At 65.1% G+C, this 14,324-nt stretch overlaps 3 protein-coding genes across 4 annotated transcripts; 2 read left to right on the forward strand and 1 right to left on the reverse strand.

The window, feature by feature from the left end:
• Positions 1-412: 412 nt before the first annotated feature.
• Positions 413-7,021, forward strand: SLC39A3 (solute carrier family 39 member 3). 2 transcript variants are annotated; one of them, XM_063403386.1, is made up of 4 exons: positions 413-545; positions 1,104-1,241; positions 2,622-2,891; positions 4,602-7,021. In XM_063403386.1, exons 3-4 carry the CDS (start codon positions 2,685-2,687, stop codon positions 5,316-5,318), a joined length of 924 nt encoding a protein of 307 aa, XP_063259456.1. In that variant the 5' UTR covers positions 413-545; positions 1,104-1,241; positions 2,622-2,684; the 3' UTR covers positions 5,319-7,021. The 2 variants fall into 2 exon arrangements, with proteins under 2 accessions (XP_063259456.1, XP_063259457.1); XM_063403387.1 differs by lacking the exon at positions 413-545 and adding an exon at positions 637-1,010.
• An 858-nt stretch (positions 7,022-7,879) lies between these two features.
• LOC134554289 (basic proline-rich protein-like) lies at positions 7,880-10,184 on the reverse strand. The gene is made up of 3 exons (XM_063404828.1): positions 9,878-10,184; positions 8,071-8,902; positions 7,880-7,995 (listed from the first exon to the last, which is right to left on the reverse strand). Exons 1-3 carry the CDS (start codon positions 10,182-10,184, stop codon positions 7,941-7,943), a joined length of 1,194 nt encoding a protein of 397 aa, XP_063260898.1. The 3' UTR covers positions 7,880-7,940.
• DIRAS1 (DIRAS family GTPase 1) lies at positions 8,705-12,547 on the forward strand. Its single transcript, XM_063403378.1, has 2 exons — positions 8,705-8,829; positions 11,429-12,547. Exon 2 carries the CDS (start codon positions 11,453-11,455, stop codon positions 12,047-12,049), a length of 597 nt encoding a protein of 198 aa, XP_063259448.1. The 5' UTR covers positions 8,705-8,829; positions 11,429-11,452; the 3' UTR covers positions 12,050-12,547.
• The last annotated feature ends 1,777 nt before the right edge of the window (positions 12,548-14,324 follow it).

The following is a 14,324-nucleotide window of genomic DNA, read 5'->3' on the forward strand; positions in this document are numbered from 1 at the left end:
TGGCCCTGAAGTGCCAGGACGTGGCCAAAAATTCCTGGCTCCTCTGGGAGCTGACAGCATTTAAAAAAAGGGAATTTTATGGAACTTTTAATGGAATTTTATGGAATTTTATGGAATTTTTAATGGGATTTTATGGAATTTTCAGGTGGGCCTCAGCGCTCCCTTCAGCATCCCACAGCGGCCATTGGTGCAGTTTGATCTCAGAGCGGCAGGAGGGGGTGTGGGGGTGGGGAACGCTGTTCCAGGCCCGGTTTTTTTTCCCATTCCCGTTATTTTTTTCCCCATTCCCGGTTTTTTTTTCTCGTTTTTTTCCGTTTTTTCCCCGTTCCCGGTGATCCCGCGCAGCCGGCGCTGCCCCGGAACCCAGCGCTGCGGGACGCGTTTCCCGCGGACCTCAATCGCCGCTTCTCCCGAGCCGCGCGTGGGCACATTGATTGACAGCTCAGACAACCAATCAGACGTCTCCTTTTCCGCCTCAGCCAATAGGAGCGCGCCGTGGGCGGGCGCTGGCGGGGCGGCCGGGCCGGGAGCGAGCGGGGCCGGCCGTGAGTGGCGGGCGGGGGCGGTTACCGGGATAACGGGGGCCAGGGGGTCCTGAGGGGATGGCGGGGCCGGGCAGGGCAGCCGGGGGTCACAGCGGGGCTGGGGGTGAGCGGGGCTGGGCGCCAGCATCGCCCTGAGGGCTTCGCTCTCGCTGTGAGGGGATGGCGGTGGAGCCCGGGCTGCTGTGAGGGGGCTGCGGCCCCTCCTCGCCGTGAGGGGCTCGGGCCGCGCCCTTTCCCCATCCTGAGGGGCTCGGGCTGAGCCACATCTGCCTGTGAGGGGCTGGAGCTGCGCCCCCTGCCCACCTGGGAGGGCTCAGGGCGGACCCCGAGCCCCTCTGAGGGTTTTCCCAGCTGGGCTCGCCCCGTCCGAGCCGCCCTCCGGCAGCCCTGAGGGCTCTCCCCTCATCCCTGCTGCCTCTCGGTGTGCTCAGGAGGAGCCCCTTCCCCATCACCCCCTTTTTAAAGGTGATGGGACAATCCCCAAGGCTTGGAACAGAACAGGAACACGGGGATTTAGAGGCTCACGGGTGAGGAACCCCTTTGTTTTTCCTCCCACAGAGCCCTGCCTGCTTTATGTAATATTTTTCATCGCTTGGATGCCTCGGTATGAGCCACTAATCCGAGCAGGAGCTGAGTTAATCCCTTTTGCAGCAGTTTTGGGGCTGGGGACGCAGCCCAGGTGTGCAGGAGGAGCAGGTGAGGAGGCCCAGGAGCTGTTCCCGGCCTTCCTTTCCCTGGGAGCTGCTCCAGCCCCGTTCAGGGGTGTTGGATTCCACCTGAACTCGGAGCTTGAGGCTTTGGAGAGGGCTGGTTTGGGTTAAAACGGGGGAAAAAGGAGAATAAATGATGTTCAGGGGTTTCTGGAGGGAGTCAGGTGTGTTCCAGAGGTGTGAGCTGGGGAAAAGGAGGATTTGATCCCTTCCCTCTGCCCTGGCACAGGCGTGGGCGGTGCCAGTGTCACCTGCTGTCCTCTGTCTGTCCCTTAGAGAGGGACCTGGCACAGGGCACGGCTGCCACGGCCACAGGGCTGGGACAGACAGGGGTTGAAAAGGGATAGATGGAATTTTGGGAAGGGATAGATGGGGTTTTGGGAAGGGGATAGATGGAATTTTGGGAAGGGATAGATGGGGTTTTGGGAAGGGGATGGATGGGATTTTGGGAAGGAGATAGATGGGATTTTGGGGAGGGATAGATGGGATTTTGGGAAGGGATAGGTGGGGTTTTGGAAAGGGGAGAGGTGGGGTTTGGGAAGGGATGGATGGGATTTTGGGAAGGGATAATGGAATAGTATGAAGGAGATAGATGGGATAGTGGGAAGGGGATGGATGCTATTTTGGGAAAGGGATAGATGGGATTTTGGGAAGGGATAGGTGGAATTTTGGGAAGGGGATGGATGCTATTTTAGGAAGGGGATGGATGGGATTTTGGGAAGGGATAGATGGGATTTTGGGAAGGGATAGATGGGGTTTTGGGAAGGGGATAGATGGAATTTTGGGAAGGGATAGATGGGATTTTGGGAAGGGATAGATGGGATTTTGGGAAGGGATAGATGGGGTTTTGGGAAGGGATGGATGGGGTTTTGGGAAGGGATAATGGAATAGTATGAAGGAGATAGATGGGATAGTGGGAAGGGGATGGATGCTATTTTGGGAAAGGGATAGATGGGATTTTGGGAAGGGATAGATGGGGTTTTGGGAAGGGATGGATGAGATTTTGGGAAGGGATAATGGAATAGTATGAAGGAGATAGATGGGATAGTGGGAAGGGGATGGATGCTATTTTGGGAAGGGGATAGATGGGATTTTGGGAAGGGATGGATGCTATTTTGGGAAGGGGATAGATGGGATTTTGGGAAGGAATTCCTCCCTGGGAGGGTGGGGATTCCCTGTCAAGGATTTCCCCGTGGCTGCCACATCCCTGGAAGCTCCCAAGGACAGAACACCCAGGACCTCCAGGGGAGTGACGATTTGAGGCAGCCACAACCCCAGCGCTTCCAAATCCCTTTTGAATTCAGCTTTCCCTTTCCCCTGCTGCTTCCCAAAGTCACAACAACCCCTTCATTATTCCCCTCCCCAGGCCACTCCTCTCCCCAGGGCCCGGCCCTGAGCCCACCCAGAGCACCCCAGCGCCGCGGGCAGGATGAGGGTGCTGCTGGCCAAGCTGCTGTGCGTGCTGGGGATCTGTGTGCTGGTGCTGGCCGGGGCCCTGCTGCCCGTCAGGATCCTGCAGGGTGACCACGACAAGGCACAGCGCTCCCGCAGGGCCCTGGCGCTCTGCAACTCCTTCGGCGGCGGCGTCTTCCTGGCCGCCTGCTTCAACGCCCTGCTGCCCGCTGTCAGGGGCAAGGTGGGTCCTGGGGAGGGCCTGGGTTCAATCTTGGATCCTCCTGAGCCTGCAGGATGCCAGGGAGGGCTCTGTGTGCTGCTGGAGCAGCCCCAGGCGGGTCCTGGGTTCAATCCTGGGTTCAATCCTGGGTTCTGTCCTGGGTCCAATCCTGGGTCCAATCCTGGGTTCAATCCTGGGTTCAGTCCTGGGTTCAATCCTGGGTCCAATCCTGGGTTCAGTCCTGGGTTCAATCCTGGGTCCAATCCTGGGTTCAGTCCTGGGTTCAATCCTGGGTTCTATCCTGGGTCCAATCCTGGGTTCAATCCTGGGTTCAATCCTGGGTCCAATCCTGGGTTCAGTCCTGGGTTCAATCCTGGGTTCTATCCTGGGTTCAATCCTGGATCCTTCTGAGCCTGCAGGATGCCAGGGAGGGCTCTGTGCTGCTGGAGCAGCCCCAGGCAGGTCCTGGGTTCAATCCTGAGTTCAATCCTGGATCCTCCTGAGCCTGCAGGATGCCAGGGCGGGCTCTGTGTGCTGCTGGAGCAGCCTCAGGCGGCTCTGCTGGCTCCCATGGGCGCCTGCTGCTGCTGGGCGTGGGGAAAGGGGAGGTTTTGGGGTGCAGAGGAGGCTGTGGGGTGTGAGGAGCACAGAGCAGGGCAGGGATTGCCTGTGCTCTGCCAAGGCTGCTGTCCCAGGGAGTGTCCGTGTGGGAATAGCTCTGTTCAGAGGGGTAAAGGGATGGATTCACTGTGGGAAGGTGGGAATGTGGGAATGGTTTCCTTCAGGGAAATAAAGGGGATGGATTCACTGTGGATCTGTGGGAATGTTTCCCTTCAGAGTGATAAGGGGATAGATTCACTGTGGATCTATGTCCATGTGGGAATGTTTCCCTTCAGGGGAATAAAAGGGATGGATTCATTGTGGATCTATGGGAGTATCTCTATTCAGAGGGATAAAGGGGTGGTTTCATTCTGGATCTGTGTCCATGTGGGAATATTTCCCTCCAGAGGGATAAAGGGCTGGATTCACTGTGGATCTGTGGGAATGTTTTCTTCCAGAGGGATAAAGGGATGGATTCCCTGTGTCCATATGGGAATGTTTCCTTCCAGAGGGATAAAAGGGATGGATTCATTGTGGATCTGTGGGAATGTTTCCCTCCAGAGGGATAAAGGGATGGATTTACTGTGGATCTGTGAGAATATTTCCCTCCAGAGGGATAAAAGAGTGGATTCATTGTGGATCTGTGGGAATGTTTCCTTTCAGAGGGATAAAGGGGATGGATTCACTGTGTCCATGTGGGAGTATCTCCCTCCAGAGGGATAAATTCATTATGGATCTATGTCTGTGTGGGAATATTTCCCTCCAGAGGGATAAAGGGATGGATTCCCTGTGTCCATGTGGGAATATTTCCCTCCAGAGGGATAAAGGGCTGGATTCACTGTGTCCATATGGGAATGTTTCCCTCCAGAAGGATAAAGGAATGGATTAATTGTGGATCTCTGGGAATGTTTCCCTCCAGAGGGATAAAGGGATGGATTCATTCTGGATCTGTGTCCATGTGGGAATATTTCCCTCCAGAGGGATAAAGGGATGGATTCATTGTGGATCTGTGTCCATGTGGGAATGTTTCCCTCCAGAGGGATAAAGGGATGGATTCATTGTGGATCTGTGTCCATGTGGGAATATCTCCCTCCAGAGGGATACAGTGCTGGATCTTTCTCTCCTTTCCAGCTCGATGAAGTCCTCAGGCAGAACAACATCACCACAGACTACCCGGTGGCCGAGACCATCATGATGGTCGGCTTCTTCCTCACGGTCTTCGTGGACCAGCTCTTCCTCACCCTGCAGAAGGAGAAGCCCTCCTTCATCGACCTGGAGACCTTCAACGCCGGCTCGGACGCGGGCAGCGACTCAGACTACGAGAGCCCCTTGGCGGCGCCGCGGTGCCGCGCGCCGGGCGGGGAGCGCGGGCTGGCGCTGCCGGAGCTGGCGCGCCGCGGGCCCCGCCGCCTGCTGGGGCTGGTGCTGGCCCTGTGCGCCCACTCCGTGTTCGAGGGGCTGGCGCTGGGCCTGCAGGAGGACGGCGCCGGCGTGCTCAGCCTGTTCCTGGGGGTGGCCGTGCACGAGGCGCTGGTGGCCGTGGCCCTGGGTGTCAGCATGGCCAAGGCGGCGCTGGCGCTGCGCGACGCGGCCAAGCTGGCGGCGGCCGTGTGCCTGGCGATCCCGCTGGGCGCCGGCGTCGGCGTGGGCATCCAGAGCAGCCGCAGCGCCGCGGGCGGCGTGGCCTCGCTGCTGCTGCAGGGCGTGGCGGGCGGCACCTTCCTCTTCGTCACCTTCTTCGAGATCCTGGCCAAGGAGCTGGAGGAGAAGAGCCAGCGGCTGCTCAAGGTGCTGTGCCTGGTGTTGGGTTACGCCGCGCTGGCCGGGCTGGTGCTCATCCCGTGGTGAGCGGGGAGCGTCGGGAAGCGAAAGGGAGCGGAGCGGGGCCTCTCCCCTCCCACCGGCACCGGGAGGAGCCGCCCCTTTCGGCGCTGGGACAGCCCAAGGCGGGCGGGGATTCCGTGAGGAGGAGAATTTCCCGTGTGCTCAGAGTGAGGAGTGTCCCGAGGGATCGAGGGGCTGCAGGGATTAGCGGACACTGGGTAAAATCTGCTTGCAAGAGCTCCTGGAGTGTGCGTGGCTTCCTGCGCTGCCCAGAGCCCGCTCTGCCTCCTCCCCGTGGGCCGGGAGCTCCAGGGGCTCCGAGGAGGTGAGGAACACCCAGGAACGGAGGCAGAGCAGGTGGGAGCAGGGATTGCCACGCTGCACTAAGCTGCTTTCGCTGGCTTAGTTCAGAGCAAAACCTGGTTGTAAGAGGTGCCAAAAATAACATCCCTGTGGGGCTGCAGCCCTGTGGGCCCTGCTGCCTCTGCACAGCTTCCAGCTCCACCTGGGGCTGGGGGAGCTCAGCTTTTCCAGGGGTTTGTGGAAAAAATGAGGCCGGGCCTTTCTGCCCTGCTTCCTTCTCAGCATCCTGTCCATAGGCTGAGCATTCCCTAAGGAAAACCTCGGGAATCAGAGGATGGATCCCAGGATGGGTTGGGGGGGATCCTTAAATCCCATCCAGTCCCAGTATCCCAGGTTGCTCCCAGCCCCGTCCAGCCTGGCTTTGGACACTTGTAGGGACGGAGAGATCCTCATGTTATCCAGGACCTGGGATCCCTGAGCTTGCAGGAAACGGGCAATAACAATTCCCAGCACTGATATTTTGGGGCAAACCCCTGTGCTTTCAGCTCTGGGGAGCCAGAGAGGCTGAGCAGGGCCCATCGGGGGCTGCTCCAAGGCTTTTCCAGGTCTCCAAAGGAACGGAATCGCCTCCCTGGGTGGGGATTGGAGGCGATGCTGAGCCGGGAGCAGCCCTGAGCAGCTGCAGAGCCCCGGGAGGCTCCGTGAGCCCTGAATTCGCCCTGGGGAGAGCCAGGGGCCGGGATCAGAGCCTGGAGCCGGGAATCAAAGGCCGGAGCTGGGAATGTGCTCTCCCCCAGCTGTGAAACACAGCCCGGCTCAGGCAGGGGCTGCATTTTAATTATCCGAGCCTTGGCTCCTGCAGCAGCTTCCGCCGGGCTCCTGGAAGCGCTGATGGAATTACAAGGATGGCGCAGCGCCGGCAGCGGGAAGGAGGCGCGGGGCCTCCGCGGTGGCCCAGCTGCAGCATATGGAGGCAGCTGAGCATCATCTGACAGATCCTGGGGCTCGTTAGTTTAATTGCTGCAACATCCCCGAGTCAATTAATCTTCCTTTGAAAACCTGGAGTGGAAGAGGGGGGCGGCGGAGGGAGGTTATTTTGGGCCTGGCATGACACAGAGCAGCAGGATGAGGAGAACGTGATTTGCCTCGGCGTGGCAGAGCCTCGGGGCTGTGTCACCTCCCCTGGGAGGTGACCTCTGTCCTGTGGGGGACGAAGGGGGAGAGGTGACAGCGTGCTGAGTGTGTCACCTCCGTTTCACACCCTCCTCCTGCTGCAGTTTGGGATTTTTGGAGGGGCTGTGATGCACCGGGGGGTGCTGAGCTCCCCGTGCTCATCCCGCCGCCCCGGGGGGGTTCATCCACGGGCTCATCCCGTGCTCCGGGCTGGAGGAGGAAGAGGAGGAGGCCCTGCTGCTCCCAATAAATCCCCTGCCCTTGTCCCCTCGCTGTCACTCGCTTTTTTTCGTGTCCCCCACTGCTGCTCACGCGGCGGCCGCACGTGTCCGGCCCCGGCGTGGGCTGAGCCCCCCTTGGGCATCCAAACCCCTCGGGCCGGACCCCCCCGAGCCCTGCTGAGCCCCGGGAGGGGGGACAGGACCCCCCGGCACCCCCGCCCGGCAGCGCCGTGATTCAGCCCTGCGGGAGCGGCCGCCCCGTTGCGTCAGGCCCGGCGGGGAGCTGCGGCTCAATGGAACGAGGAGGAGCCGCAGGGAAATGATCGAGGAGAGCTCATTCATTGCCTCTAACGAGGAGCATCCGGCCACGCCGGGGCTGCCACCCCCCGGGCCGGCCTTGTCACCTCCCCGCGGCCCCGTCCCCGTTGCCGCGGTGCCACCGTGGCCCGCTGTTAATGGAGGCTGCGGGGTTTAATTGCTGCCACTCAGGGCAGGGGGCAGGAGCGGACCCCGGCTGTGACAGGGACCGTGTCACCCCCCAAGTGTCACCGGTCACCTCCAGTCACCGTCACCTCCCTCCAGTGGTGGGACACAGCTGGGGAGTGTCACCCTGGGGCTGTTCTGGGGGGGCTCAGCCAGCGCTTGAGTGTCCCCCAGCGCCACCAGGATCCCCAGTGTGTCCCCTCCAGGGCCCCTCTGGGGTTTTGGGGCTCTGCCATGAGCAGGTGACACCAGCTGGTGACAAAGGCCCTGTGTGTGTGCACAAGGTCCTGGTGCTGTGCTGGGGTGGCACCTCTGTGTCCCCAGGCCACCCCCAAGTGCTCACGGCACCCTCTGCCACCTGTGCCCTGCCTGGCTGGGACATGGCATCCGTCTGTCCTGTCCCTGTGTCCCGTGTCACCACCTGTGGGGTTCTGTCACCATCCACGAGTCCCTGGGGTCTCCCTCCTCATGTGGATTCATGTCCCCACCTGTGCACGTGTGGGGTCCCTGTCTGTGTGTCCCTGTCCGTGTGTCCCTGTCCGTGTGTCCCCATCCCCAAGTGTCCCTGTCTGTGTGTCCCTGTCCGTGTGGGGTACCTGTCCGTGTGTCCCTGTCTGTGTGGGGTCCCTGTCCGTGTGTCCCCATCCTGTGTCCCCCTGTCCCCATCACGTCCCTGTTCGTGTGACCCTGTTTGTGCCTCTTCTCCGTGTGTCTCCATCCCGTTCCTGTCTGTCTGTCTGTCCCCGTCCCTGTGTTTCCATCCCATGGATCCCCATTGCTGCCCTTGTGCCCGCATCTTCGCCCATCCCTGTCCGTGTGTCCCTGTCCGTGTGTCCCTGTCCGTGTGTCCCCCTCCCTGTCCGTGTGTCTCCCTCCCTGTCCGTGTGTCCCTGTCCGTGTGTCCCCCTCCCCGTCCGTCTGTCCCCCTCCCTGTCCGTGTGTCCCTGTCCGTCTGTCCCGCTCCCTGTCCGTCTGTCCCCCTCCCTGTCCGTCTGTCCCTGTCCGTGTGTCCCTGTCCGTCTGTCCCCTCCCGGTCCCGCCGCCGCGTCCCGGAGCCGCTCGGGGCCGGGCCGGGGTCCGGGGCCCCGGGCGGGGCGGGCGCGGCGGGCGGGGCCGGCGGCGGGGCGGGATCGGCTCTGCGGCGGCCGCACCGCACCGAGCCCAGGCGAGCCGAGCCCGCCGAGCCCCGCCGGCCCCGCCGCAGCGGCCGCAGCCCCGCCGAGCCCCGCCGAGCCCCGCCGCACCGAGCCGCGCCGGGCGGAGCGCAGCCGCCGCGCCGGGGCCGCCCCGGGCCGGGCCATGCGCTGAGGCCGCCGCGCCGCCCGCAGCCAAGGGCGGATCCCGGGCAGGACACGGTGAGGCGGCGGGCACCGCAATGCGACCGGCGCGGCGGGGGCCGGGGGAGCGCGGCCGGCGCGGGGACCGGGGCTGCTGGCGGCGAGGGCGGGACCCGCGACCCTGCCCCGCCATCTGCCCGTGCCCTTGTGCCGCCTCTCCATCTCCATCCTGAGCGGGATGCGCGTCCCTGCCGCCCCTTCTCCTGCTCCTCCATCTCCATCCTGCCCCTCCGGACAGCCCCTTCTGCCTCTCCATCGCTGTCCTGCTCTTCCCCCGCCTCTCCGTCTCCATCCTGAGCGGGATGCTCTGCTCTTCCTCTGCCCCTGCGACCTCCATCCAGCCCCTTCTCCTGCCCCTCCATCCCTCCAGCCTGCCCTTCCTGCCCCTCCATCTTCACCCTGCCCTTCCATCCCGCCCCTGCTGCCTCAGCCCTGCCCTGCCCTCCCTGCTGACCCCCGGGTCCCCCCAGTGTCACCCCCAGCGCTGGGGGTGGGTGGGAGGGTGCCGGGGGGTCCTGGGGGTGCAGAGCCCCCCGGCAGGGTCAGGCCCGGGCAGGGTGGCCGAGGGGGGGCCGTGCTCCGGACCCTCGGGCGCCAGGGACTGTGGGGGTCCCCGGGGTGCTGCTGGGGACAGGCCGTGGGGTCACCCCAAAAACCCCCCAGGTTCTGTGAGGGTCTGTCCAGTCCAGCCCAGCCCCTCCCCTCAGCCCCACGGCCGGGCTGTGAGGCTGTGCCATGGACAGGTGGGACGGGCAGGTGGAACAAGTGGGATGGGACAGGTGGGATGGGACAGGGTGGGATGGGACAGGTGAGATGGGACACGTGGGACAGGTGGGATGGGACAGGTGGGACAGGTGGGCTGGGACAGGGTGGGATGGGACAGGTGGGACGGGCAGGTGGGACAGGCGAGATGGGACACGTGGGACAGGCGAGATGGGACACGTGGGACAGGTGGGATGGGACAGGTGGGACAGGGTGGAATGGGACAGGTGGGACAGGGTGGGACAGGTGAGATGGGACAGGTGGGAGAGGTGGGATGGGACAGGTGAGATGGGACAGGTGGGACAGGGTGGGATCACTGCCAGCCCTGGCCAAGGTTGGCCGTTCCCACGTGCCAGCTCAGCCCCGGCCCCCGCTGCAGTCGCAGCCCCCGGTGCTGGTGACGCTCCAGCCCATGGGGGGATCCAGGAGCCCAGGGGGTGATCCAGGAGCCCACGGGGGGATCCAGGAGCCCGTGGGGGGATCCAGGAGCCCACGGGGGGATCCAGGAGTCCACGGGAGGATCCGGGAGCCCACAGGGGGATCCAGGAGCCCACGGGGGGATCCAGTAGCCCAGGGGGGATCCAGGAGCCATGGGGGGATCCAGGAGCCATGGGGGGATCCAGGAGCCCAGGGGGGATCCAGGAGCCTGGGGGGGGATCCAGGAGCCCAGGGGGGATCCAGGAGCCCACGGCGGGATCCGGGAGCCCAGGGGGGATCCAGGAGCCTGGGGGGGGATCCAGGAGCCCGTGGGGGGATCCAGGAGCCCAGGGGGGGATCCAGGAGCCCAGGGGGGATCCAGGAGCCCAGGGGGGGATGAGCTCCTTGGCTGCCCGAGGCTGCGGGGATGGGCTCCTCCGGCTGCCAGCCTCACCTGGCTCTGGTGTTTGGGGGCGTGCCGGGGTTTGGGGGCTGCTCTGTGGGGTCCGGACCCCCCAGGTGCCCTGAGATGGGAATGGGAAGGGTCTGGTTCCCCTGGAGGTGCTCAGGGGTGCAGGAGCTGCTGTGCCTGGGGCAGCCACCAGCACGGGGCTGTCTGGGGCACTTCCCCGTCCCCTCCCCTGGGCTGGGGTGACAGGAGTGGAGCTGACTGTCCTTCAGCAGTGCTCAGGCCCCCTTCCCTCCCCTCCTTCCCGCTCCTCCTGTGGCCAGACACCTTTGGAAACCCTGTCCCGTGGTGGGTTTGATGTCCCCAGGGCTCTGTGAGGGTCCCACACACCCTGGGGACCCTGGGGACAGAGCTGGGGCTGCCAGCCCTGCGCTGCACTGGGGGAACCGGAGCAGGGCCCAGCCTGGGGCTCGGCACTGGTGACCCTTTGTGCCCTGGGGCTGTGTCACGTGGGGGGGGCACTGGGGACCTCACACAGGTCCAGCTGTCCCCTATGGGTGGGCACCGAGGTTTGGCAGCATCAGGGTGGCTGGGGGGGTCTCTGACCCACCACCCTCAGCCCACGGCCGTGCCACGCTCCTTCCCTCTGCTCCCAACACATCCCTGGGCTGGCAGCAGAGCAGAGGGGTGGCACAGGGTGGCAGCGAGTGACAGGGGTGACAGGACACCAGAGAGTGAAAGGGCACCTCTGTACCTGCCCAGAGAGCCCACCCTGGGTGCCACCCTGACCTCACCAGGCCTGCTCCCTCTGCTTGGGCAGGCTCGGGGGGTCCCTGCCCAGCGAGCCCCCCCGGCAGCCCCGGCAGCAGCCGCGGTGCCGGTGCCGCGCTCGGCCATATGGCCACAGCGGGCAGCCGGTAAAAATAGCCAAGGCAAGGGCGTCGCAAGGGCAGCGAGCCCAGCTGGGGCCGGGGTGGGCAGAGCCGCCGGGCGGATTCGGGGGGTGACCCCTGCCCGTGCCCCCCGCAGCGGCGGCGGCGAGCGCGGGGCAAGATGCCGGAGCAGAGCAACGATTACCGCGTGGTGGTGTTCGGCGCCGGCGGCGTGGGCAAGAGCTCGCTGGTGCTGCGCTTCGTCAAGGGGACCTTCCGCGACACCTACATCCCCACCATCGAGGACACGTACCGGCAGGTGATCAGCTGCGACAAGAGCGTGTGCACGCTGCAGATCACCGACACCACCGGCAGCCACCAGTTCCCGGCCATGCAGCGCCTCTCCATCTCCAAGGGCCATGCCTTCATCCTGGTGTTCTCCGTCACCAGCAAGCAGTCGCTGGAGGAGCTGAAGCCCATCTACCAGCAGATCGTGCAGATCAAGGGCAGCGTGGAGAGCATCCCCATCATGCTGGTGGGCAACAAGTGCGACGAGACGCAGCGCGAGGTGGAGAGCAGGGAGGGGGAGGCCGTGGCCAAGGAGTGGAAGTGCGCCTTCATGGAGACCTCGGCCAAGATGAACTACAACGTCAAGGAGCTCTTCCAGGAGCTGCTGAACCTGGAGAAGAGGAGGAACGTCAGCCTCACCATCGACGGGAAGCGCTCCAGCAAGCAGAAGAGGACAGACAAAATCAAGGGGAAGTGCAGCATCATGTAGAGCCCCGGACTGGCCCGCGCCCCCTCCTCCCGATGTCCCCCCTCCATCCTCCCCCCCCACGGCCGGGCGTGGCGGTGGCATCGCAGCGGGACCGTGCCCTCGTCCCCCGTGCGCCATCACTGTGACTGTGCGGGGACGCCACGCCCGGGGCCGGGCCGAGGGACGCCCCCGCCGGGCACGGCAGCACCGGGGACTCGCCGGGGCCCTGCCCCGCACTCACAGCACAACCGGGGCCGCCGGGCCCGGCCCCCGCCGGTCCTCGCGGGAGGGAAGGACGGTGCCACGCGGGGGTGGCGGCGGTGCCTCCCTTGGGGACAGTCCCGCGTCCCCCCGCGCCCCCGTCCCCACGCCATAGCGCTCTGCTCCTGCGGGCAGAGCCCCGGGGCGGGGGCAGCCCCTGCGCGGTGCTCGTGTCCCCCTGCCCGGTGTCCCCCGGCCCCCCTGCCCCATTCCTGGTGCCATGACCCCCCCCCCAAACCCCCAGCCCTGTCCCGGTGCCACGGCCCCCCCAGCCCCGTCTGCCACCGCAGCCCCCCGAGCCCGGCACCGTCGCCCCCCGAGCCCCCCTGCCCCATCGTGGTGCCATGGCCCCCCCGAGACCCCCGAGCCCCCCGAGCCCCCCTGCCCCATCGTGGTGCCATGGCCCCCCCGAGACCCCCGAGCCCCCTGAGCCCCCCGAGCCCCCCAGCCCCGCGCCGCTGCCGCAGCCGGAGCCGCCAGCCCAAGCACAAAGCCTCGGGCCCGCGGGAGGCCCTGACCCAGCACAATCCTGGCGAGCTCCGGCGGGACGGCCCCGGCCCCGCGGCCAGCCGGGCCCCGCGCCCCCTCCCCGCCCGTCCCGCGGGGCCGCGGCCGCCCCGTCCTCGGAGTCCCCCCCGGGGGTGGCCCCGCACCCCCGGGACCCCCGGGACCCCCGGGACCCCCCGACTCCTTCCAGCTCTGGCGCAGCCCCCGCTTGTTCCCCCCATGGCCGGAGCGGGGTCCCCGCGCTGTCACCAGCCCCTCGTCCCCTCGAGGTTTGTCCCCTCGCTCCGGCCCCGCTCCTTCCCCCGCCGCCCCGGGGTGTCCCCGAGGGCTGTCCCCAAGGGGTGTCCCCGAGGGCTGTCCCCGGGCGGGCCGGGTCCCCTCAGCTCCCCGCACCCCCCGGCTTTTTACACGAGGATCCGAGCGCCCAGGGGACGAGGTGACGATGTAGCCTTTATTCTAGAAATAGTCTTCCTTCAATAAAGAGACGAGAAACGCTCCGCGTCCCCCGGAGCCGCCCCCGGCCGGGGCGGGGGGCGAGGGGAGGGCGAGGGGCGCTCGCGTGTCCTTGGGGACAATCGCGGCTCTGCGGGATGGCCACAGACACGCGTGTGGCAGGCGTGTGACACGTGTGACGTGTGTGCAGGGCCATGTGCACGCGTGTGACGTTTGTGTGTGTGACATGTGTGACATTTGTGTGTGTGTGACGTGTGTGACATTTCTGTGTGTGACATGTGATGTGTGTGTGTGTGATATTTGTGTGTGTGTGACACAGGTGACGTGTGCACATGTGTGTGACACACATGTGACACGTGTGCAAGCCTCTGTGTGTGTGTGCACGCAGGGCTGCGTCCGTGCGTGTGACACGTGTGTTCCGTCTGTGTGTGACACGTGTGTGACACATGTGTGACACGTGTGTGACACTCGTGCCCTGTGCAGCGCTCGTGCCGCGCGGGGGAGGGGGGGGGCACACGCGCGTGCCCGCGTGTGACGTGCGTGTGACACGCGTGACGTGCGCGCGCGCGCGCGCGGTCCCCGCCCGTGCCCGTGGGGAGGGGGCGGGCGCGCGGCGCGTGCGTCATCACGCCCGTTGCCATGGAAACCAGCGCTGCTCCGCGCGCGCGGGAGCCGCGTGGGCACCGGGAGCGGGAGCGGGCGGGGGGGGGGCGGGGGGGGGAACGGGGCTGGAGCGGGCACCGAGAGCCCGGCCAGGGGCACGGCCCCGGGGCGGGGAGCGGATCCGAGGGGATGGTCATGGACCTGCGGGAATGGCAGGGACCTGTGGGGACAGTTATGGATCCCTAGGGGTGGTCGTGGATCCCTGGGGATGGCACAGATCCATGGGGATGGCAGGGACCTGTGGGGATGGCAGGGACCTGTGGGGATGGCAGAGATCCGAGGGGATGGCAGGGATCTGTGGGGATGGTTATGGATCCCTAGGGGTGGTTGCGGATCCGTGGGGACGACCAGGGATCCCTGGGGATGGCACAGATGGACCAGATCCGAGGGGATGGTCATGGACCTGTGGGGA

Source organism: Prinia subflava, chromosome 8 (genome assembly GCF_021018805.1).
Source record: "Prinia subflava isolate CZ2003 ecotype Zambia chromosome 8, Cam_Psub_1.2, whole genome shotgun sequence".
NCBI classification, from domain to species: Eukaryota; Metazoa; Chordata; class Aves; order Passeriformes; family Cisticolidae; genus Prinia; species Prinia subflava.